This window comes from Thalia democratica, chromosome 6 (genome assembly GCF_965202585.1).
Source record: "Thalia democratica chromosome 6, ktThaDemo2.hap1.1, whole genome shotgun sequence".
Classification (NCBI taxonomy): domain Eukaryota; kingdom Metazoa; phylum Chordata; class Thaliacea; order Salpida; family Salpidae; genus Thalia; species Thalia democratica.
The window spans coordinates 44,238,504-44,262,959 of NC_139170.1; the positions used below are offsets into that span (position 1 = coordinate 44,238,504).

The following is a 24,456-nucleotide window of genomic DNA, read 5'->3' on the forward strand; positions in this document are numbered from 1 at the left end:
TATTAAGAATTCACATTCTAATAAACAAATGCTTAATGATTTTAGTAGATAGTTGCATAATAAAAAAAAAAGTGCTATGTCAAAAGAGTTTAAAGAATATATAGTAAAAAACTCAATAACGAAACAAGTATTGTTTTCATTAGATATTAACTTGATTCTTTTGTTTGAAAAAAAAGTACAATATTATTATTAAGACAGTGAAATAAATATCTTTTTTTTATTTATTAATCACTTTTTGATATGTGGTTCAAATGATTATATAAAAAGTTAAAGTTTTCAGAATATAACTTGTATTGTGACCATGTTTCTGAGTTGATCACTTAAATCAGTTTTCTCAACATAAGTGTTTCCAAAAACTTTTATTCCGCACTTTAAGGAAATAAAAATCTAAGGCTTCCTTTGTCGAAATTTCTTAGAAAACTATTATTATCTAAGCCTAAGAAATTTTTTATTGATCGTCATCCTCAACTCAAAAGATCTAGTGTAATTTTCAAATTTAGGCCTCATGGCCCCTTTACTACTACTTAAAATTATCCTACAGCTTTTATCATTGTTTCATTTGATACAAAAATTCCACCGCTACACACACCTTCCCATCACACCTTCATTTCTTCGTACGAACTTTCAATCGGCGGTTTCTCGGTCAAAACTCCTTTGGTGAAGTCGGGATGATTCTTGTGTGGGAAGAGGGGCAGCTTGGAATACCTCCACACGAAGAAGTAGCAGCAGCACAGGCAGAAGACGAGCAGGGCGGCGACCATGTATATGAAGTTTCTTGAGTACTTTTCACGAGGTGTGCCCAGTTCGTTCTCACTTGTTGAGGTGTCAGTGTTTGTTTCTCTGTCTTCATCTGCATTTTCAACAGGTCTCGGCGTCTGAGTTGGAACCACATCTTTTGAGGTGCTTTTTACTGGCGTGTTGGTATTATTTTTATCAACATCTGTTTTGAAACTTAAGCCGTTGAGTAATTTTCTATTCTTGGTAGTCATTACTAAAGTATTTGAAATTGTACTAGTTGTTACGACTTCTGAAGTTCGGTCTTTCGAAATAGTGTTATTTCTTTCAATAGGAGCGCTTGTAAGTTGACTTGTGGTGACTGTTGGGTTGACTTCAGTCTGCTTAGCATTATTATCACCTTTTCTTGTTTCTATATTGTCGTCAGCCTTACTTGTTGTAAACTTTGTTTTGTTTAACACTTCAGACAATGTAGTTGCTTCTGAATAGTTTTCAGTTGTAGAATTACCATTTTCAATTAGCACACCTTCAGCAGTGATGAATATTTCTGAAATTAAAAGTAGCTGAACATTTAAATAAATTTTATTTTATTATTAAACTCTTATTTCCTTTAGCGTTATATTAGTTTTCTTAGCTTTAAACACCATTTTATTTGCTAAGTTTTCAAAAACTTTCGGTAATTAATTGTAACAATAACCTATGTTTGTGTTTCAAAGATAACTTAAAAATTATACTTACTCTGTTGCTTAATATGTTCAGGAACGCTATAATCCAATTTTGTTCTATTGAGAGTGCCATAACCTTTAAAAAATATATTGTTATTTACATTGAGCTATACTATCTATAACATAAGTTAGTTGTTTTATAACTATTTTAATTATATACAGTTTGTTTTTTTTTTTTTAAATTGACAAAAATTAAAAAAAAACGCATTGCTATTTGCGTCACATAATATTTTTATGAATAGTTTTAATTTTTAAGTTTATTTACGTTTTGTTTACGGTCCCCATACGAATTTCACTAACTTTTGAAACTTTATTATTTTGTTAAAAGTACCTACAACAGCTTTCTAACAAATAAGTGCTTTTATAAAAAGCTTCAATTATGGACTTACCAAATCAAAAACAATTTATTATGTATAAGCTTCATAAAGACTCGTTTTTAATAAAATTTATCGTAAACTTTTGTTTAAATAGTAGTAAAATAATGATGGTGCTGAGTTTTGCAAAGCTTTTACCCAACTAAAATAAGATGCTCTACAGACATTACAAAATACCAAAAGTGCAAACTAACAATAAGTTTCAGTGGATAAGTTTAGAAACTGAGGCCTGAAAGTGTGATAGTTTTTAGCAAAACAAATAGCAGCGTTTCTATCGCAATTGCACAATGCCTTCGCATGAGTGTCGTCAGCTGTATGAAATCAAATTGACAATATTGAACAAACGTTGAAAATGAGGTGGATAAAAAATTAATTTATTGTAAAAAAAACTACATGTGTTGTATATTAAGTCGATTCTTTTTTAGTTGAAAGTTATAAAATTACCCTAAATTACCTAAAATTTAATTAAGTCGAAAAGTGTAGGATCTTGTTTCACTAGTGTTTTATCTTAACCACAAACCGGAATTATCAAAACAACAAACTATGGCAGAGGATGGTTCCGTTCGTGCATTCGTTTTTGTATCCGACCAGCATGTTGGATGTTTTTTCGTGGATGTAGTTGACGAACCTGCCCCACAACCCGCTTGGTTCGCGCTTTTCCGTGTTCGCTCTTGCGTAACAAGCGTCATGGGTCTTGCAACAACTGTAGTGTTTGTATTTTTTTTTCGACAATTTAATTATTATTTGACAAATTGTTTTTATTTTTCGGTTTCTAAAACACCGCAATTTGTTGTCTGACTGCAAATGTTTCTAGTGATGTTTTATCAGTTATAGTTAACATATTAAAAGTTTGATAACTGTGTGATTTTCAAAATGCACTGCGGATATAGTGGGTTGCATTTTGTTTTGATTTGCATATATACTATAAAAAAACTTTTTCTGCTAAGAATAACTCTTTTATTTTAATTTAAACATAATATATACAAGTAAATAAAAAATTACTTCTTTGTTAGACTTTTTTGTGATAAAAAATTCTTATTAGTCTTGTGCGCACAGTGAATTAACTTAAGTAGGAAACTGTTCAGACTTTTCAACTTATACAATAAAACTTATACGATAAACTAGTTACATGAACAACTTAAAATAACTTTTACGCATTTATAGTCATTAAACAAATCTAAGTAGATTATTTGTACAACAAAGTTAAAACAAAACTAAACAATTTCTACTAAGTTAACGTGATATCAAACTTGTTTGTAAATATAACATTATGAAAAAAATATTTCGTTTTAAGTTAAGTCTGCTGCATTTAAGTATACTTTGCTTGATTGTGGTTCATTTTATGTAACTCAAAATCTGTTTATAAATATATTTGATTAATGATAAAAACAAATAAATAAAACTTTGGCTGTAAACTGCATCAAAATTTTATAAAAGTCTTAACTTATTGTTTTAACAAACGTTAGCAAGTAAATTACTTTTTTATTTAGTTTAAACTGGATTAAAATCAATTTTGTAGTCAAATTTTTTTTAGATTAAACATTAAAAAACATTAAAATTCCAACGATTAAAAAAATAAATGTAAGGTCGTTAAAACTCTGTTAAGTTTTTGGTCCAGTTTAAACAAACAGTTAGAAAATAATAAAACGTATTTAATAAAAGCAACAATACTAAGCTTTACCGATAATCTTTTAAAAACGATCAGTCTTTTTTTTATCACTAATATCTGTTTGTAAGGTTTAAACTTAGTATATTACGCACGAGTTTGTTTCATCAGTATTTTTTATAATTTTATCAAAAGCTCTAAAGTACAATTTTACGCGTTGTTAGCACAACAATGCAATTTTATAAATGTAGATTTCGAACCCACGCGACGCTTTGAGCTGATGGTTTAATAATTCGCTATTACTAGCTTAAAAATCGATTACCAGTTTCATTATTACCGTAATCGTATCTGCAAGCCTTAACTGTGAACTGTGCATTCGATTTTAGCTACTGGCAAATGTTTTGGCAAATGTTTTTACTTTTAAAGTTTATGTTAAGCTACTTAACCATAAACTTTGCATTAAACTTTTGATAAAGTGCTCATTTTTTTAAAATAACTACTTCACAGAGCTCAACGTTAGAGTGATAATTTGAACTTTTTTTAACAAAAAGAAAAACGAATTAGTAACTTTTCAACAGAAAATAAATCTTTAAAATCAAATAAATCTAAATTATAGTTTAGCTGTCTACCTTAAATACTTTAAAATAATTTTAAAATTACGTTCTGTCAACTTATGACATAAAAAACTCAGTAGATTAAAATTTGAATAATAAATTAAGTTACTAAGTAAGTTTATTGTATTGAAAACGTTAGACTTTAACTATATTTAGCTTATAAAGGGGATTATTTTAACAAGTAATCTAAGAACTTTTTTGAACGAAGTTAAACACTGATATAAAGTTTTGCTTATCTAAAATTAAAATATGCTTCACTTACAAACTTACAATTAAAGATTAAAAAATGAATAGTAATGCTTAGTTAATTAAAGACATTAATATTTTGATAAAAAATATTAATTAATTTTTTAAGTTTAGTAAAAACTGTAACAGTGTAAATTATACTTTAAGTACAATATAAAACTAGTTAGAACGAGCGTACTAAAATAAAAAAACATAACAAACTCAAAAAATACTACAATGTTAAGTGCTTTAAAAAAAACACTTGTTAATTATAAACTAAACTATTTAAACTTTATTTATACAAACAAACTTGTCAGTTTCATCGATGGGTATTCCGTCACCGCTGGGGCCGCAAAAGCAGCCGTAGGTGGCGTAACTGGCCAGAACGTCCACTTCCCAATTGTAACACTTGATGGCGGTGTGGAAACCCAACATGGACCTCCTTTTGCGCGAATGTTCCTCATCTGAGGGAAAATTCCCCCCTGTGAGAAAAAAAAAGTGGTTTCTTTCATTGTTGGCTAGAAACGTAAGAAACGTACACATAAATTTTTAACTTCTAATAAGTCTGGGTATATTAAATAACAAGTTCGAAATAAGAAATAAACGTGTAGTTTTATAGAAATGTTATTTTTGTTAGTTATAATAGTATGTATATATTAAAGCTTTAACTTTTAATAAATATTTTAACAAATAAATTGACTATCACAGAATGCAATGTAGGCTGTCACTATTGCAATTTGAGTCTTACAAAAAGTTTTAATTGTTTCACCTCATTAAGTAATTAATAACTTAAACCTTAAAAGTGAGAAGTACTGCACTGTTTTATAAGTTTAAAAACTATTATAAAAAGTTACTGGGGAAATTAAGATGAACTACAAGCTGTTAAAATTATTTTACAAACAAGAATAAAGTTGTTGATTGCTATTCTTTTTTAAATTATATAAAAAATTATTTTAAATGAAAAACTATTGAATTTAATACTTTTAAATCCTGATAAATTTATATGATTAATTATAAAAGTTTTTCAATTAAACAAAACTATGTACTTCTCCATGAATTTCTTAATTTTCTACGTCATAAAAGGCTAAGTTTACTTTCTTATTAACATTTAGATGTAAAAGTAGCAACTGTTTTTTTAAATTAAAGCAAGTTATTTTGTTAGTTAATACTGTATACTTTATGTGGTAAATGCTTTGTATTTAGTAAAACTGTTTCATTAAAAATCATGACTTTTAGTTTTATGTCAGTAGTTGTTGTTATACAAAAAACAATAAGGTTTTATTCTACTTTAAACAGTGTTTCAAAATTTCTACATACTTAAGAGTAGTTTTAAACGACAGACTAATTTGCTAAAATACATTAACTGTCAAAGCTTAGTAACAGTAACCTAGAAATCTAATTTATAAAATTAACGAGAAAAACTTTTTTAAATACTGAATAGTTAATGATAAACCAACAATAAAATTTTATTGAAATTAAAGTATGCAAATTGCGTATTTAATGCTATGTTAAACATTTCAAAATTAACTACTTAAAATAACTAATACCAAAGTTTTCATACATTTTTACCTTAATACTTTCGTTTTAAAATTAAATAAAAGTTTACGTACTAATAAAATAACTAACCGTTGTATGCAAATGATCCCAAAATGAAAATGGATATATATATCCAGACAATGGAAAACATTATTAAACTCATAATAAATGTAAACGTCTGTAAAAATAAAAGTTTATAACTGTGTTAAACAAAACTCAAGCAGATACTGCTAAACAAGTTAAAATGTTTGTTTTTAACTAAAACAAAAACGCAACCAAAAAAAAAAACTTGTGCAAAAAGATTAAGTGCTTAAAAAGCAAATTTTATACATAAGTGTTGATTTTAGCTCAAAGTTTTTTAGTTTTTGTATGATTCATCTCCTAATTATATTTACCAAAAACTAAGTTAAATTGTTTAACTCCAAAGTTTAGCTAATAATGTTCTAATAGTTGTAAATGATAATAAATACCCTTTCTAGCATACAGTATGCGAAATTGAAGCTTTGAAGAAACTGTTCTATACCAACAATATAACTTTTTTATTACTTAAATTTAAAAAACGTAATATTAAGAGGTAACTTGATAAAATTTGTATTAGAGAATAAACCATTATACATAATTTGAAAATTGAGTAGTACTTAAATTAAAATTGATGAAACTTATAAGAAAATATGTTGGTATTACATTTTACTGAAAGTAATTTTTAAAACTTTATACAATAACTTATATTAGGAGTTTTGTGCATCCTAAACTAAAAATTTAAGTTTATGTAATCAAACTCTTTCATTTGTAAGTATTTTTTTGAAAACTAGCAACATTTAACTCATACTTAATAAACGATAAAACACAGTTTGTATTTGTATTATAGTTTTCTTCTATATGTTAAGTCTCTTTTAACAATTAAGTTTTTAAACAATTTGTCCTTCTAAAGTGTGTTAAAGTTAACAAAATAAAATTCAGAAGTTCTAAAATTATAACAAGTAAGTGTGTTTTTTAAATCACAACATTATAGCTACTAAACATTTTTACATCGTCTTCTAAACAAGAAAAAGTAATTAAAACACTTCGCTAAAACATACTAGCTATAGTTTAACATATATTTCAAAACAAACTTCTACTTAAACTATTGCGCCTGCAACAGCTTTTTTTTTTTTAATAATTTTTATGACTCAAGGTGAAATTTTGTTACTTCCTTTAAGACTTTGATGTCAACTAATTAAAATATCTCGTTAACATGATACACTACATGGTTCATAAAACTTACATTTTCCACCTTTGTACATAGTAAAACTTTTAACTTTTTTTTTTGTTTTAAGTTCCAATATTTTGTTCTATATTAAAAAAAAACTTAAACTATTTTTCAGACTTCACAATTTAAACTTTATTACTCAAATCACTAATATATAGTTAGACTCAGTAAACTTATTTTTAATAAGCCAATAGTCATAACTTAGAAAAAAGCTTTTAGTAAGTTATTGAGTGTTCTCTTTTTCTCGATAAAGGCTTTATGTCTCAAACCTTGGTTACTTTATTTATTTTCTGATGTTTACTATTTAAATATTATATTTTACATTAAGCCTTACAAGTTTCATATTTATAAAACTTTATTGCAGCTGATTATATTATAAGTAGCAGATAGTATCTTACATATATTTTTTAAGCATTAAAAATAATACAAGAGTATTGGTCTAAATTATTAAAAAAAAATTTTTTTGAAACTTTTTTAGAAAATCATATACTTTGGTTTTAAGATGATAAAACCTTCGAGTTAACAAAGCGTTTCAACACCTTAAAAAATCTCTAATTTACTTAAAACATAGTTTTTAATTTGTATTTATTTAGTTGTACAAAGTTTGTTCTGAATTAAACAATTTTCTAACTTTTGTTATCGTATTGTGTATACTGCTTTACAACAACAAAAAAACAAAAACATTGTAATTATTTATTTTTGAAATCTTTTATTGATTTCTTTTTGGGATGTTGTTAAGGTCAGGTGAAAATAATTTCTGAACGCACATATTTAAAAATTTAAACAAAGCTTAACAAAGTATGTAATTACTCTACAAATATTATAACTTAAAGTCGTTCAAATAATCTTTCAACTTTTCGAAAAATAACCTACTTAAACTGTTTTTTAAAGTTTTAAGTTTTAAGGGTTTAAAACTCATATTTTATGTAAACTTTAAGATGAGTTTGAACACTATTTGTATTATATATAGTTAAGGATAAAATAAGGTCTAGACTTTAAAATCTAAAAATCTGGTCTGAACATTATTTCATAAAGTTATTTACAAAACTTAAAACTTACTATTAAGTTCACTTTTCACAGATACACTGGAAAAACTTAAATTTATACTTTCTCTGGTTTAATATGTTTCAGTAGTGTTTTTGTTTATCTTAATTGATTAAAAAGATAGATTAGGTTAACAACTCTGAAGTTTGACTAATACGTTACTGTTTTTCCTAATATGATATAGTGATTATAACCACATGTAAATTTTAAATTGCAGTTTACTTGAAAAATAAGGGTGTTTTTACAATAAAAAAAAAAAGGTTTACTTTAATAAATTTTTGATTAAAAAATTAATTGATATATCTTGCAATAAAAAAGTTATTTATACTCATTACAAACCTTAATGCTTACTTTGATTAAAACAAAGTCGAACAAGTTGAATTACTAATTTGTATTATATTTATGCACTGCCTGCTTATCAAAACAAAAAGGTGTGAATATTTCAAATATTTTATTAAACTCTGATTGCTCGCGGCTGTTCGAGTTTTGAATATCTCAATCAACAATGAACCTCAGGTAAATACTTAGCTTATTAAAAATAACAACACTGTAAACAGTATGTAAACTGCGAAGTTTATTCAACTAAACACGCATTTGTTTCAAAATTCTTATGCAAAGATTTAGTGCTACACTGTTACTAAAGTTCAACGGGAAACTGTTGATGAATCAAACTTTTAATTTTTTTTAATTGTTAACATAGAAAACTAAACCTACAAACTATTTTAAAAGTTTTAATCTACTACAAACCTTTTTTAGATACTTGTAAACTAAATTTACTTTAATAATTTGCTATACCATTATGTTGGTTGTGACTTAAATTACTTATCAAAGTTTTCAAGTAAATTTAAAAAACTTTTGTTTTTAAACTTTAAATTTTTGTAATTTTCTCCTTAAATATTTAACCATGTGCTAATAAAAGTAGTAGTACACTGAAAATATTTAAGAATAAAAAGTTATGACAGCTTAATGAAAAATTTCACTATACTAACATCAAAAAATAATAGAAAGAATATTTGATGTTTACCAAAAGCAAAAAAAAATATAATAAAACATAAACTAATCGCACTGTAGCGAAACTAAAAGCGTTAGAAAACCATGTAAAGTTATTAGTATGCTTCAGCAACATAAAACAAATTATTTTGTACTAAAAAGGTCTCACTAAAGTAACACACCTTTTTAAATACATTTCATCGAGCTATTATCAACGATCTAAAAATCTTGTGAAAGTCTTTTACGGTAGCTGTTGTTTTTATCTGATATTTTCAGTTAAAATAATTAAGCATAAACTTTGCTTTAAATATTTCTAATTAATTAAAAAGCTCAATTGTTGTATATTAAAATTAGTTCTAATAACTATCAAAAATAAATGTTGTTGTACTTTATCTAGTTATAACAAAACGAACAAAAACAAATTGTGTTTTACTCAAATTTGATTTTAAATTACTGAAAAAAAATACTTCAAAATATTTAAAACAAGATTTTTCAAGTTATATTGAATAACTTTTTGTAAAGGTAAATGAAAGTTACACAAGTTTTTAAAAGTACCTTTTTGCTTATATCATATTTCCTTTTACCATGTATTTAAGGAACAATAACTTCTCAATCAATACAGTTTTAATCTTTACTTTTAACCGTAAATAGCTAACAATTTGCTTCTATCTTAATTGATGTTAATCTATTAAACTACGATCACATTTGAACAATAACAAATAGCACGTTAAGTTAGAATCAATTTGAAATTAGTTTACAGTTTTATAATCTTCTAGCTTAACAACTAATTTGAAATCTTTTGTTTACAACAAACTTTATGTAATGTATTAAGTTTTTAATCGTCGTTTCCTATCCCTTACTTAACTTTTCAAACTTTTAAGAAAATTTACATTAAATAAGTAGATACTTAAAAAGTGTAACATCAATTTAGTTACACATAATTTATGTTTAACTTGAAAGTTGTTATTAAACATACTTTTGTTTAAAATTAAAAAACAATTAAAACTCACTTATAAGTAGATTCAATTATCACTTTCTTGGAAAAAAATACTTTATACTTGCTTAGTTAAAGATTTTGGAATACTTTCAAAAGTTTAAAACTTTTAAATACAAACATTTTATTAAAGCAGTATAAAACAGCTTTAAACGTTAGTCATCTATTTTAAAACTGTACTAATTTCAATCAAAGAATCAAAACTACTAATTATAAAAAAAAAAAATATTACTAGCTCATTTACTAGCTCATTTATTTATTATAGTATACTAACATAAAAGATTGATGATAATGTATTAACTTTGTTCCTTTACGCCTTAAATTATTATTATTATAGTATACTAACTCTTTTGACCATTTAATATTGCATAAAACAATTAAGCTCAAGAACTTTTTTAATTTACTTAAACTCAGGATATTACTCATATCGCATGTTTGCAACAAACTCAAAAAAGGTAACTGTAGCTCATTTAAAACATAAATATAGTGTTTCATTTTAACTGCAACTATTAAAAACTATCTTTTTAAGCTAAATGAACCTTTAATTGACCCGACGGGATACTTTTTGATGTGCTATACTTATTTAGATGAAAAAAAGCTTTTGTTATATGCTTTAAGCACTATGAGTTTGTTCAAAATTTTTATGTTATGTTTATTACATTATTAACAACATAAAAATGTTGTTTACTTGATTGCTATTGATGGTTACATAACAATTCAAACTAGGACAATTCAATTTCCGACAATTCAATTCCTAAAAAAATATTCAAAAGACTATTTCTCAAAAAGTAATAAAAATTTGAAAAAATAATAAATATATATGTTGATCTAATTGAAAAATACAAGCCTCTTTTTCTTTTTTGCAAAATCTTTAATATTTCTTAATATGTTTTTAAAAAACTAAAAATAACTTGGTTTTTTACTTTATTTAAGCCATATTTCGAAAAATACTTAATATTTTGCATAAAGAAAAAAATCGCTTGTAGATATCAATAGGACTTACATATATTTTTTATGATTGACAAATATACATTACTTCTTTAGTTGTGGCCCTTTCAAATTTTTTTTTAATTTGAATTGTCCGAAATTGAATAGTCGTGCACCCGTTATTGATAGTTTATTTGATATTAAGTGATAATTTGTACTTGACAGTTGAAAATAATGTCAGTGTATGCTGTTTCAAATAATGAATTCATTAATATAAACTTTGACAGATAAACATAACTAATAGATGCCCATCATCTTTATTTGCAAGTATGATTTAACTATAATGATTAATAAATACAGTTCAAACTGGTTTTAGTTAAAATAAACATAAAAAGTAACTGCTTTAAATGCTCTAATATTAATCTACTGTTACTTTAAAATAAAATAAATATACACCTGCAACTAATATTTTAAATTAAAATGTTTTAATTAAGTCAAAATTTCACTTAGATATTTAAAACCTAAGTTAACCAAAGAGCACCATTTGTAATTTTCAAGGTAAACAGAGCACATTTAAGGTGTAAGTATTGTTAAACTCTTTAGTTTGTTAGTCAAAAAATTTTTTATTAAACTTTTGGTTTAATGTCGTAATTTACACTATGTTATTAAACAAAATTTAGCTGGTATTGATCAAAAACATCTTTAAGTTTTATGCTTTATTAGTTTGTAAAAGGATAACACATTTTCTTTTACAAAATGTAAAAAGATATCAAAATTTTAGCTCTTAATGATAATTTTATAATTTATGCTTGTTTGTAAGGAATCTTAATCAATTGATCACTAATCTGTTTAATTAAATTAATCTTGATTAAACAAAAGACTATAAATAAATGCATGTGCTAATTAATTAAATTCCAATTTATTTTGATCTTTATTAGAAAAAGAATTATCAAAAAACTAAAATTTCATTACATTATATTAGTTTTCGGTAATGCAGTTATAAAGTTTCAAAACACGCATTAGTTAGATAAAAAACCAAAAAAAAAAGCTAGATTTCAACTAACGACTGCAACATGAAATAAAATTTAACTCAAAATACCTGACTTGACACTTAAACAATACTTGCAGCTTTTACAAAACCTTGAAAAACTGAAAAAAAATAAAAATAGCTTGCAATTTATACCTACTGTTGTTCACAGCTCTTTTTTCTTCAGAATGAAGGCGCGTAAATTTTTGTAAACTTATTTATGATACGTTACTTGAACTGCATGCAGACATCTGCATTTTGCTTGAAAACGCAGTTAAAAGTATCGGCTTTTATAACACTTTAAAGCACTTTAGTGTTTAAACTAAGCTTTTAACTGAAAATTTATCTAATTTTTGTAAGATTTAAATTTGTAAACAAAAATTATAACAAACATGTAAAATAGTTTTCACCACACTTTACTTATATGGTTACTTCTGGATTTAAACTACAGTTATGTTTAATTGTAGCTAATGAATACAAAAGATAGTAATTCATACAGCTAATCATGTTATATAATATCGTTTAACTGCTTTTATTTGATATAAAATAAAGTATTTTACTATATTAATTAAATAAAATCAAAACAAATTTTGATTTGTTTTCAATGTAGTATACTTGTTTTAATAGGTTAGTAACTATTTTGTTTTAATAGTTAGTGCTACAAAAAAGTTCTCAACTACCTTCTGTAATTAATAATGTATTTATCATTATTTTTATTTTGCTTGTATCAGCTTTTAGTCAAATATGAAGCTGTTGTAATAATAAAACAAAACAAAACAACACAAAATAAACAGCTACAAATAAATAAGTTGGCTAAAAAGTAGTTTACTATTTATTGTTACACTTCAAAATAAGGAGTATTTAACTTTTGCATTTTTCAAAAGCTAAAATTACTCTAAACAACTTTCATTAAATCAATTAATTAAAACTCCAAACAATCATGAAATTAAAAACATTAACAAATAGTTCCACTATTTCAAACCAATTCATATGATAATAAAAAAAATAAAATTAGCTTAAGACTTTAACACTTGTTGAAATGATACAAAACTACTTTAAATTTTTTTTCTTATTATATTTAAGATTCTATCTTGCTATTTAAAAAATATTTTCTATCTGAGAAGTGCTTGTAATTTGTTTGAATGCTTTAGAGTGGGTGTAACTTCTATAAAGTTTTGTATTTTATGATAGGTCAATTAGTGTAATTTACATTTATAATGCTCATAATATCTTATTTCAGATAATTTGAATAAAAAATTAACACTTTAAAAGCTTAGTTGTAGTTCTATAAGAATGTTCCCTAAAACAAAATGCATGTTATCTTTATATATTTTTAATAAAAAGTGTTTCTTGTTTTATTTTTTCCGAGTATTTTGTTGGTATTCCATAAACATACATTTTAAATAAAATAAATGCTTTCCATAACTTTTAAAATATATTAAGTTGTGCTTATGTAGGAGATAAAAATACAGTTGAAACTTACAACAGAAAAGTTAAATATACTTTAAATTATTTTTCTTATTAATACTAAACAAAAAATATCTTTGTTAATCCTTTTTAAGCAAACTTGTACTGCTTATTATAGAAATAAATTTTGTTTAAATTTTGCAATGCTTATTTGTGTTTGAAAACTCCTACAAAATTAAGCTTGCGGCTATACTTGAAGAACATAATTATAAATACGTCTCTATCAAACAACAAGTTTGTAAACAAGCAAAAAAATTTTGGTCAATGACTTGTTATCATAGCAGTTTTATAATGAAACAAAGCATTTCACACTTTTTTTTCTCATGTAAAACTATTCGAAAATAAAAACAGCCGGTCTAAAAATAAATTCTGTTAATAAAACATAACAAAACTTACTGATGAATTTATAAACTACATGCAGTTAAACTAAAAACAAAAATAAATTGAATCGTTGTAATGACAAGCGTTTTGTTGTAATTAAAAATATACTCTTAAACATTTTCAGATTTGATTTATTTTAGTTTTTACAAATCAAACACTTTTTAAATAGTAATTACTTTGCCTTCTATAGCTATCAGATCTCTAGAAAAACTAAACTTGTCATGAATATATCAGACATGTAAATTATTCAGTTTAAAATTAAAACTGAATTAATTAAAGCACATTTGTTACTAAATGTTCTTTTATAAATTTCTGTTTTCTTAACTATCGAAAGTCTTGATTTTTTCTGAAGTATTAAAATAGACCTTTGCTAGTGAGTTAATTATTTGAAAGTTTCAAACCCTTTCAAAAAGTATTTACATTTAAAAGATTTAATCTGAAACGTCATAAGCATTAAAAAGTCATTAATATTTATGTGCAAACTGTAGCTAGGCACAACTAAAGTTATATATTGTTTATTAACTTCTACTGCTTGCATTTCAAACTGACTGCGTTAAACTTTATAAACAAAAACAAAAAACAGCATAAAAGTTTAAAACAGCTTTTGCTATTAAACTAGAAAAAAAATACAAACGTAACTGTTAAGAAGAAAATATTCACCAGAATATTAAACTAATGAATAACTTAAAATATTGAGACTGCACCTTTTATTCGTATTCACTTAAAATTGTGTGCTTATTAAGTTCACTGTTTATACGAATGAAATTTGAAGTAAAATGTCAAACAAAACCTTTATCTTTAAAACAGCTCAATATAAGTTTATTTCGAACAAATAAACTTTACTAGTGTAAATTAATACTAAGCAAAATTCCAAAATTCTAATTCATATATTAATTCATTGCATTTTGCTGAATACGAAAGTTTTCAACTTGTCAAAATTACACTTCAAGGGTTTTAAACTTTATTTAAGTTTTAAATGTTTAACAACACATATTCATTTACAACTAGTAGTGATTATAAAATCAATTAAACTACTCTTCTTTGAAGTTCAACATATTGACTTTTTAATATATTGTATTAGATCCTCCTTTTCCGAGTTGTAACATAATTAACCTAATTAAAACTTAACTAAGTTAAGTTTAATACAATATGTTTCTTTCCTATTTTATACATTTTGTAAGTTACTGTTAATAAATCAACATATATATCAAAAACAGTTTTTAAACTTTCTTTAAAAATCATTTAAACAACAAACTTGCTTTAGAAACTTTTGAAGGTATCTGAAACATTTAAAATTTATTTAGTTATGGTAAAAAAACTGCGATAGCCAAAAATTTGCTTTTATATTAGTTTATTTACCTTTTGATTTTGAATTAATAATGAAAAAAAAAATTAAAAAGCACACTGGTGTTTTACTAAAAATAGAAACAAAAACTTTCTGAAATAAAGTACTAAACTATAAATATAAAAACATCAACTTTATATACCAAGGAAGTTAGTAAAGATCACGTTAACTTTGTAAAAAGTAACTTTAGCACATTGAGTAAAATATTTTGTTCTTTTCACAAGTGCAGTTTAATTATTACAATTTACAGCATACTGATTACATAAAGTATACTAAATAGTAAATATAAAGTATAATGATAAAAGTTGAAAGTATGAAACACTTTTAAAAGCTTTATGTTTCAATAGCATATTATTTGAAAACAAGTTTTCTTTATTAAACCAGTTTTGTACACTTTTTATCTGTTTTTTACATCCACTCATCTTCCTAAAGTTTATTTAACAAAGACTTTACACACATTTTTTTTTCGTAGGGAGCTCAAAATATATAATTTTAAACAGTGAAAAATTATACAAAAATAGTTCAAAGTATTAAGTTTAAGACCTAATCTAACAAAGTTTGAAATAGCTTATTATAAAATAAAAAGCTTTAGTTTAAAGAATACTACTTATATTTGTATAACTACAGAAACTTTTATAAAGTTGTAATTGCTGTTTTTTAATTTACCCTCTTAATGTATAAAAATTTCAACTAATTTTGAGTATTAATCATATAAATCAATAAAAAATCTTTTACATTTAGCAATAAAACTCAAGTAGTTGACAGGCTACAAATTAGAGATTTTAGCAAAATATTTCTGCTTAAAACAAAGCTGAACTAGTGAACAAAAAACTAAAGTTTAAATATAAAATTTACTACAAGCACATCTTTGAAACTGCAAGAAACTTACAGCTTAAACTTTAAAAAACGTGTTATAAATCACAGGATATTAACTAGCAGTTTACAGTTTACTTTAGCACACAGCTACCTGCTCAAGCGGAAGTGTTTTATGCCCACTTTTTTTATTAAAACATTAGTGGTTTTTCTTATTTAAGTACAATAACTATTTTTTAGATAATTGTTGAGACGGAGTGATGGATAAAAGTGTTTGTTAAAAAGAAGTATCTAAAGGGTAAAGTCTTTTAAATGTAGCTTGTTATAAATATTTGAAATAAAACAAAATAAAACGAGCAATAACATAAAAATGCATAATTATTTTACTATACCGTTTACAATGTACATTTTTGTTAATGGTAAGTTGTTTTTTTTTAAAGTTTATAAAAGTAGAACAACGTAAACTTGTAATTTGAACACACTGTTTTAATGACACAGATGCAAACCGTTAGATTATTTTTGTACTTAGTTGTAAAACATTACACACGTTTTTAGAAACATTCCCACGAGAAAACAAAATAGTTTTATGCAGAAAATATTTTCGTAGTTTTGGTGTGTTTATAGCGAAATTTATGCAAAGAACTTGTTATCTGTGTTAATATGTTAATAGATAATTACATGTAGTTTGTTATTACATCTAAAACAAATTAAACTTGTTTTTTGGTATTATTATAAATTTATAGTTTTCTTTTTTTAAATACAATAGTAATAAAATGCTTTTCTTAAGTAAGTTTTCCTAGATTTTAAAATGCAACTTTGGTGACTATGATTTAAACGAAAAACTTAAAATAAATTTTATGAATAAACTCATTATAATGTTTAACTATATCAAGTATTTTTACTACCTGTAAAATGTCAAATAAAACATATTTTTTGTATTACACATTTTTGATAAAGGGCACCAGTATACGTGATTGTATGTTAATGTATTATACTTAGACATATATACTACTTTTGTTAAAAGAATTTTTTTTTAAATAAATGTTTAAAATATTTTTGAAAGTAAAACTTATAAAGTTATTTTCTGAACAATTTAAAATGTTAAAACAAATTCCATCACTTTTTTATTCGTTAATAAGTTAATGTCAATAGCTGTTTAACGTTAATAAAAACATATGAAAGTAATGTAAAATAGTTGCATTCATGCAAAATATTTTACGTTTAAAATTAGTTAAGTAAATTCAAGGAAGACAATATGATTTAATTGATGTTAAAAAAATAAAAAAATAATTAACTATATTTTAAAAAGCTTTCAATTTATAATAAACCTGTTGAGTTTTAAAATTAGCTTTGCTGCAATGAGAATTTAAATTGTTTTTGTGATACAAACAAATATAGTTTGATGACAACTTTAAAAATTACTAATACTTTATTCTACTTAAACTTGTGTTGATGTGTTATTGAATTTTTCTTTCATTGTTTTTTCTCTTTCCTTCAATAGTATTTAAAATCTAATTGTAAATTTAGATGTAAGAAACAGACTGAAATTGAAATCTTTTTTATTTAAAAAAAATCTATAGTAAACGAAAAACACTAACAAAATATCTAAATTTTAAAACTTTAGATAAACTTAGAACACATAAAAAATTTGAAAAACAACTGTAAGTTTTTTTTTTATATAACTGAAAGCTCCTCTTGTATAAAGGTATTCTAGTTTAAAAACTTTAGCACTTAAAAATATGAAAAAGTGCACACGATACCATTAGTTAAAAAAATTCTATGAAAAGAATTTTTAATTTTTTATAAAACTTTCATAACATTCTATGGTACAAATAGCTATACATTATAACTTAATTTGATAGTGTATTTAGCTGTTAAACTGGATTTTGTACGTAAACAGTAGAAAAAAAAGTTTTTTAAATTAATTCTAGTTTAAAACTATGTATGAATATTTTTTTAAAGTTTTTAAGTAAATATATTGTTTTTATAAATTATACCAAAAAATACCACACAACTTTTGTTTTTTAAAGTTGTGAAATAATTTTTAAAACTTTTTTTTTACTAAAACAAAGTTTAATTCAGTTATAAAGATAAAAATACTCCCTATTTCACACCATTAAATACTATACTAATTAAAGTCGTTTGTTTTCAAGTTGATTAAATTATGTTACTGTTAATTATTTTAATTTACTATGTAACGATTCGGATCAAATCGATTATTAATTCTTTTAATCTACAAAGTGCTGTTCGAACAGCAGATTAAAAATAGTCATACGTTCCGATTTGGCCAAGCTTAGTAAAACTTAAAAAAAATAAAGTAAAAAACTTATAATAAAGTTTAAATGAAAGATATTCGAAGTATTTTTAATAAAGCTTGTTTTCTTTTGAATACTTTAACTAATTTTTTGGGCTTATTTTAGTTAATGTTTAAAACTTGAAGTTCTTAAATTTAATATATTTATCAAGAACTTTTTGTTAAACTTAAGCTTGAAAACTTAGTTTAATTTTAAAATGATTTATTTAATAGAAACAAAAAAAGTTTGTATATTTAAAACAAATTAACTTTTTTATATATTTTAGATATAATGGCTTTATAGAATAAGTGCAAAAATAGCATCACGACAAAGTTTATTCAACTTGAAAAATTATTACATCTTAAATTCTAAAGTATTTTGTACTTAACCTTTAAAAGTCAATAAACAGATAAATAAATGTGTAAGTAAACCTTTTACTTTCAAAAAAACTTTGATGTCGACTTATTAAATTACTTGACTCACAAATTTAATCAATGTTCCATAAAATGGTATAGTTTTGTTTACATGCTAATGATTCACTTTTAATTATGTGCGATTACAAATTTTGTAACGAAAATTAATATTTTTTATTTAAAAATCGTTGAAGTTGTTTAGGGTTTTTGTAAAATAAATGAAAAAAAAACTATTTTTATACAAAATTTTGACAACTAAACATCATCTAGTACTTAATTAGTCATTTTATCGTTATTACGTGTTATGAACCAATGTTTTTTGTACAACTAATATTATTATATTCCAAAGTTATAGTCATACTTTCAAAGGAACTTAGTTAAGCTTCACTACAGTAGACTACCGCTTAAGTACGCACTTTTTTTGGAACGCATCTCGCCTTAAGTACGCACTAACCTAGAAGGACAAAAAAAATTCAAAACTTTCTTAGACTTAGATTTTTTCTAAAGACTTGTGCCATAGAGTCATTTTCTGACGCTTTCCATCCGTTTTTCTAAGTTTCTCTAAAATTAAAACAAAAAACATTCAAAAACTTTCAGAAAATCTGCAAAATAAAGACTAATTTTAATGTGACATAATACAAAACTAGTTAACCACAAAAACTAGTTACAATTTTTTTAATTCAAAATAAACATATAAAAAGATGCAACAACAACAAAAACTAAAGTTAAAAAAAATTGATGAGCATCTTATCATTGTGCACTTATACTCTAAATGTTTCTACTGATATAAACTTTTTTACAAAAACAGTCCTAAAACGTTTTTCTTTCAAATAAAAAAATCAACACTTTTTAGCTAATGGAAAATTATAATAAATGTATTAACTAAACTAAACTTAGCCTTAATAACATTTTATAGAAACTTTTTATATAAAAAATAAATTATTTTAAAATCTATAAAAATTTTTGCAGATTAGAATTATGTATCAAATGATATTTAAAATAAATAGACTTGTTTATTTGGCTTAATTATTTGGTGGCTAGTTGTAAGAGAAGAAAAAAATCAACTAAAATTCATGTTATACTATGTCGTCAAAAAGTACGCACTACCCGTGCTAACTACGCACTTTTTGGTCGGGTTCAATTTGCGTACTTAAGCGGTAGTCTACTGTATTTAACTTTCGCAAGACTATTTTAATACTTCATTGATGTTGATTGATTCTTGTAAAATTATGATAATTGATTGATTTATACTTGACTGTGTTTGTAAAAAAAGTATTACTGAACAACAGGTTTTGAAATACTTAAGTTATTATTTACTTAAATTTTATTTTCTGCTAATTAACCGAAATGTAATATTTAAAGGCAATACTAATAATTTTACATAGTTTAATGTTGTAAAAGTTTAAAGTTTTATTAACTATAACCACAAAAACGTGCAGTAGTATAGTAACTGCAATAGTAAGTTACTTTAATGTCAAGTTTAATTGTGATTTTTTTTGAGTTAAAACATCTTTACTCTCTGCTTTAAATTTTTAGGAAAAGTAAAAATTTTGGTTTGTAAGCATTTAAATCCATTTCTTAAAATCTTGCTTGTATTAAAAAACTGTAGCAGTTTTGTTCAGTATAATTATTTATGCCTGTTTAAATGTTGCTAAAACTGTTTTAATGTAATACTTTATGTAATTTAATGTAAAACAAATAAAACTTTTATAAACAAATAGGTTACTTTACAAAACAAGCAATCACTAATCAGTATGAAACTAAGTTATCTTAACCAACATTCTCTAAATAACATAAAAAACCGCTTAAAATATATCTTGCATAGAGTAATGACTACAACTAAAACATAACAAGTAAAATTTATCTTTTAACTGAAATTACAAACTAATTGCTTCATTTTAAGTCCATAACAATCTAAAATGTAACAGTTATTTCTGCTGTATGACCTATCAACATGTAGTTGCCTTATTTGTAACTAAATAGTTCTGAACGTTTGCATCGGTAATGATACGTTACTTAAAACGCGCAAATGTTTCTGCATTGTATTACGTTTTACTGGATAGAAATATTTTTACTGGTCTTTTGTGTGTAGGATGCTATTTAGATTAAATTTAGTTGTTGCGGAAGCGTTTAGTAGCATAGCTGATACATTTTTAAAAATAAATTAAACGTAACGTAGATGGTAATGTATAATTTAAATGTTTTAGCTAATCTTATAAATGCATGTTAAAAATATTTTTTAAATAAGCTTCTATCTAAAAATAACAATAAACTGAGCCAAAAAACTATATTTAACTTTTAGTTTTAAAGCAATTACTAAAATTAATCTTTTATTGATTGCCATACATTTCATTATATAATTAAAATTATAAATCATTCAAATCAATGTTTACCTGGTTTTAGCCTTCCCGGTAATCAACTTAAGTTGTTTTGTAGTATCAACTTACTTTTCAACACTGATGAAGGTTTATACATAATTTATTGTTATTAATTGTTTGATCTGTTATTTGTTTCATAAGCTTGAGATTGTACTATTAGCTTTTTTTGAAATAAAAAAGAACAAACTACAAAACGCATCGCACTAATTTTTATATGCTACAAATTTACAAAGTTTACACTTTTTTACTTACTGTTTATATTTTCAGTTTTATTCATTTAAATATCCGAATTTAATATCTTATACTGGGTTTAGATTATTGAACAATACTAACATATTTTATGAAACTGGTATCAAAATATAAACACTTTTTGTATTACTTTTTATTTTTAAATAGCAAGTGTCTGAATTTAAGTTTTGTAAGCTTTAATCATTAAAAATTGATATAGTAAAGTAGTTTTTTTATATAGTTTTACAAATTTAAGGAAGTTTATGTTTGTATAAATTATAGCTTATCACTAAACTCAAAGGTAATTTTAATCAAAACTTTGTGTTTGTTTATAGAAAATATTCACAAATTTTTATTATTTGAATAAAACAAGTATCATGTACCTAAACTATTATGCTTTTGAAGCAGCTGCATAAAGATATTTTTGTACCCACTGTTTTTGGTTACACATATAATTACATATGTTGTTTAAATAAAAATTTAACTTATTAATTGGGAACATTAATTTTGTCTAGAAAGAATTATTTAATTTGTTTTGTAATAGTATGTAATTTTAAGTTCAAATCTACATTAAAAATGTCTTATAATTAGTTTTGAATTTATTTTATACTGAATTAGCAAGCACGAAATAGCAAATTAAAACTAAAGTATTGTTTGTTGCAACATTTTTTTTGATAAAAGAACTTTATTTTATGTAAACGATTTTAATCTAATCGATTTAAAGCGTTAAAACATACAAAGTTGCTTTTAGTTATAATAATAGCTAATTAGTTTTTAAATAAACTTAAACTTGCTTAGTGTAAGTAAGAAATGATTAATAACGTTTTTTCATTAAAATCTGAAGAATTTTTGCATATAAAAAATAAGGTTTTATTATTTTTAATTTATTAAAAATAAAGAATGAGTTACCAAAACACAAATACATATTTTAAAATCGTCGTCAATAACAAAACCAAATTTTTAAGCAAAATATCCTGAAGAAAAACATAGATTTAAAATGTACTTTATTGTTTAATTTAAAACTTTACTTTGGTTAGATTTTTTTTTTCTATATTAAGACTAAAATTTTGGTGTGTAATAATTGTCAAACTTTAAAAAAAATTTTATTTTTTTTTTTCTAAAAACTAACTATGTGATAACGTTTAATAATTGAATAAATACGTATTTACAACTTATTTCTACCGTTAATTATGTTAATGTTTCAAAAATAAACTATAAGTATGTATTTACTAATTTTCAGTTGTTTAGATTTGTTATTTTATGTCAAGTATTTTACGTTTTTACGGTAAATCTCAACAGTGTTAAAGTCATTGAAAATTATCATAGTTGGAAGTATAATTACTAAACTAACTTAAATTACTGTAAAACTTTTTAAAACATTTTTCTTGTTCTTGGTTATCTGTCATCTTGAAATTACATTTACTAATTAAAACCTGCTGTTTCAAGTCTGCTTTGCCAAAAGTTTTAATAATGTTTATTTAAATAAAAAACTAACTTAGTAACACTACGGTAATTCAACTGAAATAATAAAAAAAAGTATCAATTTAAAATATTTAGCTTTTTTTATTAAAAAATTATATTTATTTATTACAGTTCTTGTTCAAATTGTTTTGTTTTAAATTTAGTTTTGATAAAACTTTACTTATTTCCGAAATTAAACAAAAAATTATATTATTCTTAAACAAATTATAGTAAAATCTGTTAAGACAACTTAAAAAAGAATATAAAAGACTATTAGACGTTAAGTGAGATTTAAATATCACTTTTTGTAAAAAGCTTGAAAACGTTTACTATTTATTTCCATGATAAATTCAAAACAAAAAAATCATAATGTTTAAGTTTACTGAAACATTTTTGAGCTTAAGTGTTATTAACATTAAAGTTAATTGACAGTTTATCTAATTTAAACAGTTTGCTAACAATTAAATAAACTTAAATTTTAAGTTATTTAAATTGGCATGCTTTAAAAATTTAAAACTCTTCAGTGAAAAATGTTACATCGAAGTTAAATATGCTTAATTTTTAGATAAATCAGATTGTTTTTTCTTGTGTTAGTAATTTTTAAATGATAAAAATCTTTCGTACATTTGATAAAATCTTCTTTATCTAGAAGCAAAACAATTACAATTTTATGTAGTTATTTCATTTATAAAGCTCCCGGCAGTTTTATAACAATTAAATTAGTTTTCTGTTGTTTTGATTTCTACACAAACAAATTATTTGTCAAAAGATGCAATTAAGACAGTGGTTTGTTAAATTATATATTAAAATAAAACACTTTAAATTAAAAAAATGCAAGTTATGTGAATTAATATAAAACTGTGAAAATCAACTCCGAAATCATATCTGACTAACCATTAACTTTAATTAATAATAAATATTTGTTAAATTCAGACAGATTTGAGTTTCACCGGATTATCAAATTATGATTATAAAAAGAAATGTAACAAAATGACTAAATATGTAAAAAATGTAGTTAAATTTGTATAAAAAAAATTTATATAAATAAACCTTGTATATTCTTTGAATACTGAAAAATGATTAATTATGTTTTTTACAGAAACTAAGTTAAAAATAAAAAGGAATATCTAAATGAGTATTTTTGAAAAATAACTCAAAAATATTAAAACTTGCTATATTTTATTAAAAAAAAGTTTTTATAGTTCAGTTTAGAATTCTGTTACTACTTAGTACGAAAATAAGTTTGATTTAAAAAGATTATTTATAAAAAATTAAATGGTATAATGAACTGAACCATTTTGATTTGGATAAAATTAATACTTTCGTATAGAAAATTTTAACACTAAAAATAGAGTAAAAGCTATAACTAATAAAATTATAAAAATAAATATAAATTATATAGTAAAGCAGGAAAATAAGATTAATAAAACAATTTAACAGTGAGGATTGGTTCGATATTAACTTAAAGCAATAAAAACATTTGAAAAATGTTTTTCTATAATTTAATACTTATATGAAAATTAAGCACATTTAAAGGGCCACTGTTTATTAAAAAAATTAGAAAATAAAAGTATATGTAATTGATTTAAAAATATTATTTATAGCTCACATTCTAATATAAAAATACTTA

At 23.7% G+C, this 24,456-nt stretch overlaps 1 protein-coding gene across 1 annotated transcript; it reads right to left on the reverse strand.

Moving 5' to 3' along the window:
• Positions 1–401: 401 nt before the first annotated feature.
• LOC145839117 (uncharacterized) lies at positions 402–5,842 on the reverse strand. Its single transcript, XM_082946726.1, has 6 exons — positions 5,827–5,842; positions 4,590–4,761; positions 2,377–2,537; positions 2,029–2,145; positions 1,474–1,536; positions 402–1,282 (listed from the first exon to the last, which is right to left on the reverse strand). Exons 1-6 carry the CDS (start codon positions 5,840–5,842, stop codon positions 597–599), a joined length of 1,215 nt encoding a protein of 404 aa, XP_082802852.1. The 3' UTR covers positions 402–596.
• Between the last annotated feature and the right edge of the window lie 18,614 nt (positions 5,843–24,456).

What these genes read in the sequence shown, in the direction of transcription:
- LOC145839117 (XM_082946726.1), bottom strand. An exon ending in CCCATCGATGAAACTGACAA is followed by an intron (nt 2,538 to 4,589) that starts GTTTGTTTGTAT and finishes CAAACACTACAG; the next exon opens with TTGTTGCAAGACCCATGACG. An exon ending in CGGAACCATCCTCTGCCATA is followed by an intron (nt 2,146 to 2,376) that starts GTTTGTTGTTTT and finishes GATTTCATACAG; the next exon opens with CTGACGACACTCATGCGAAG.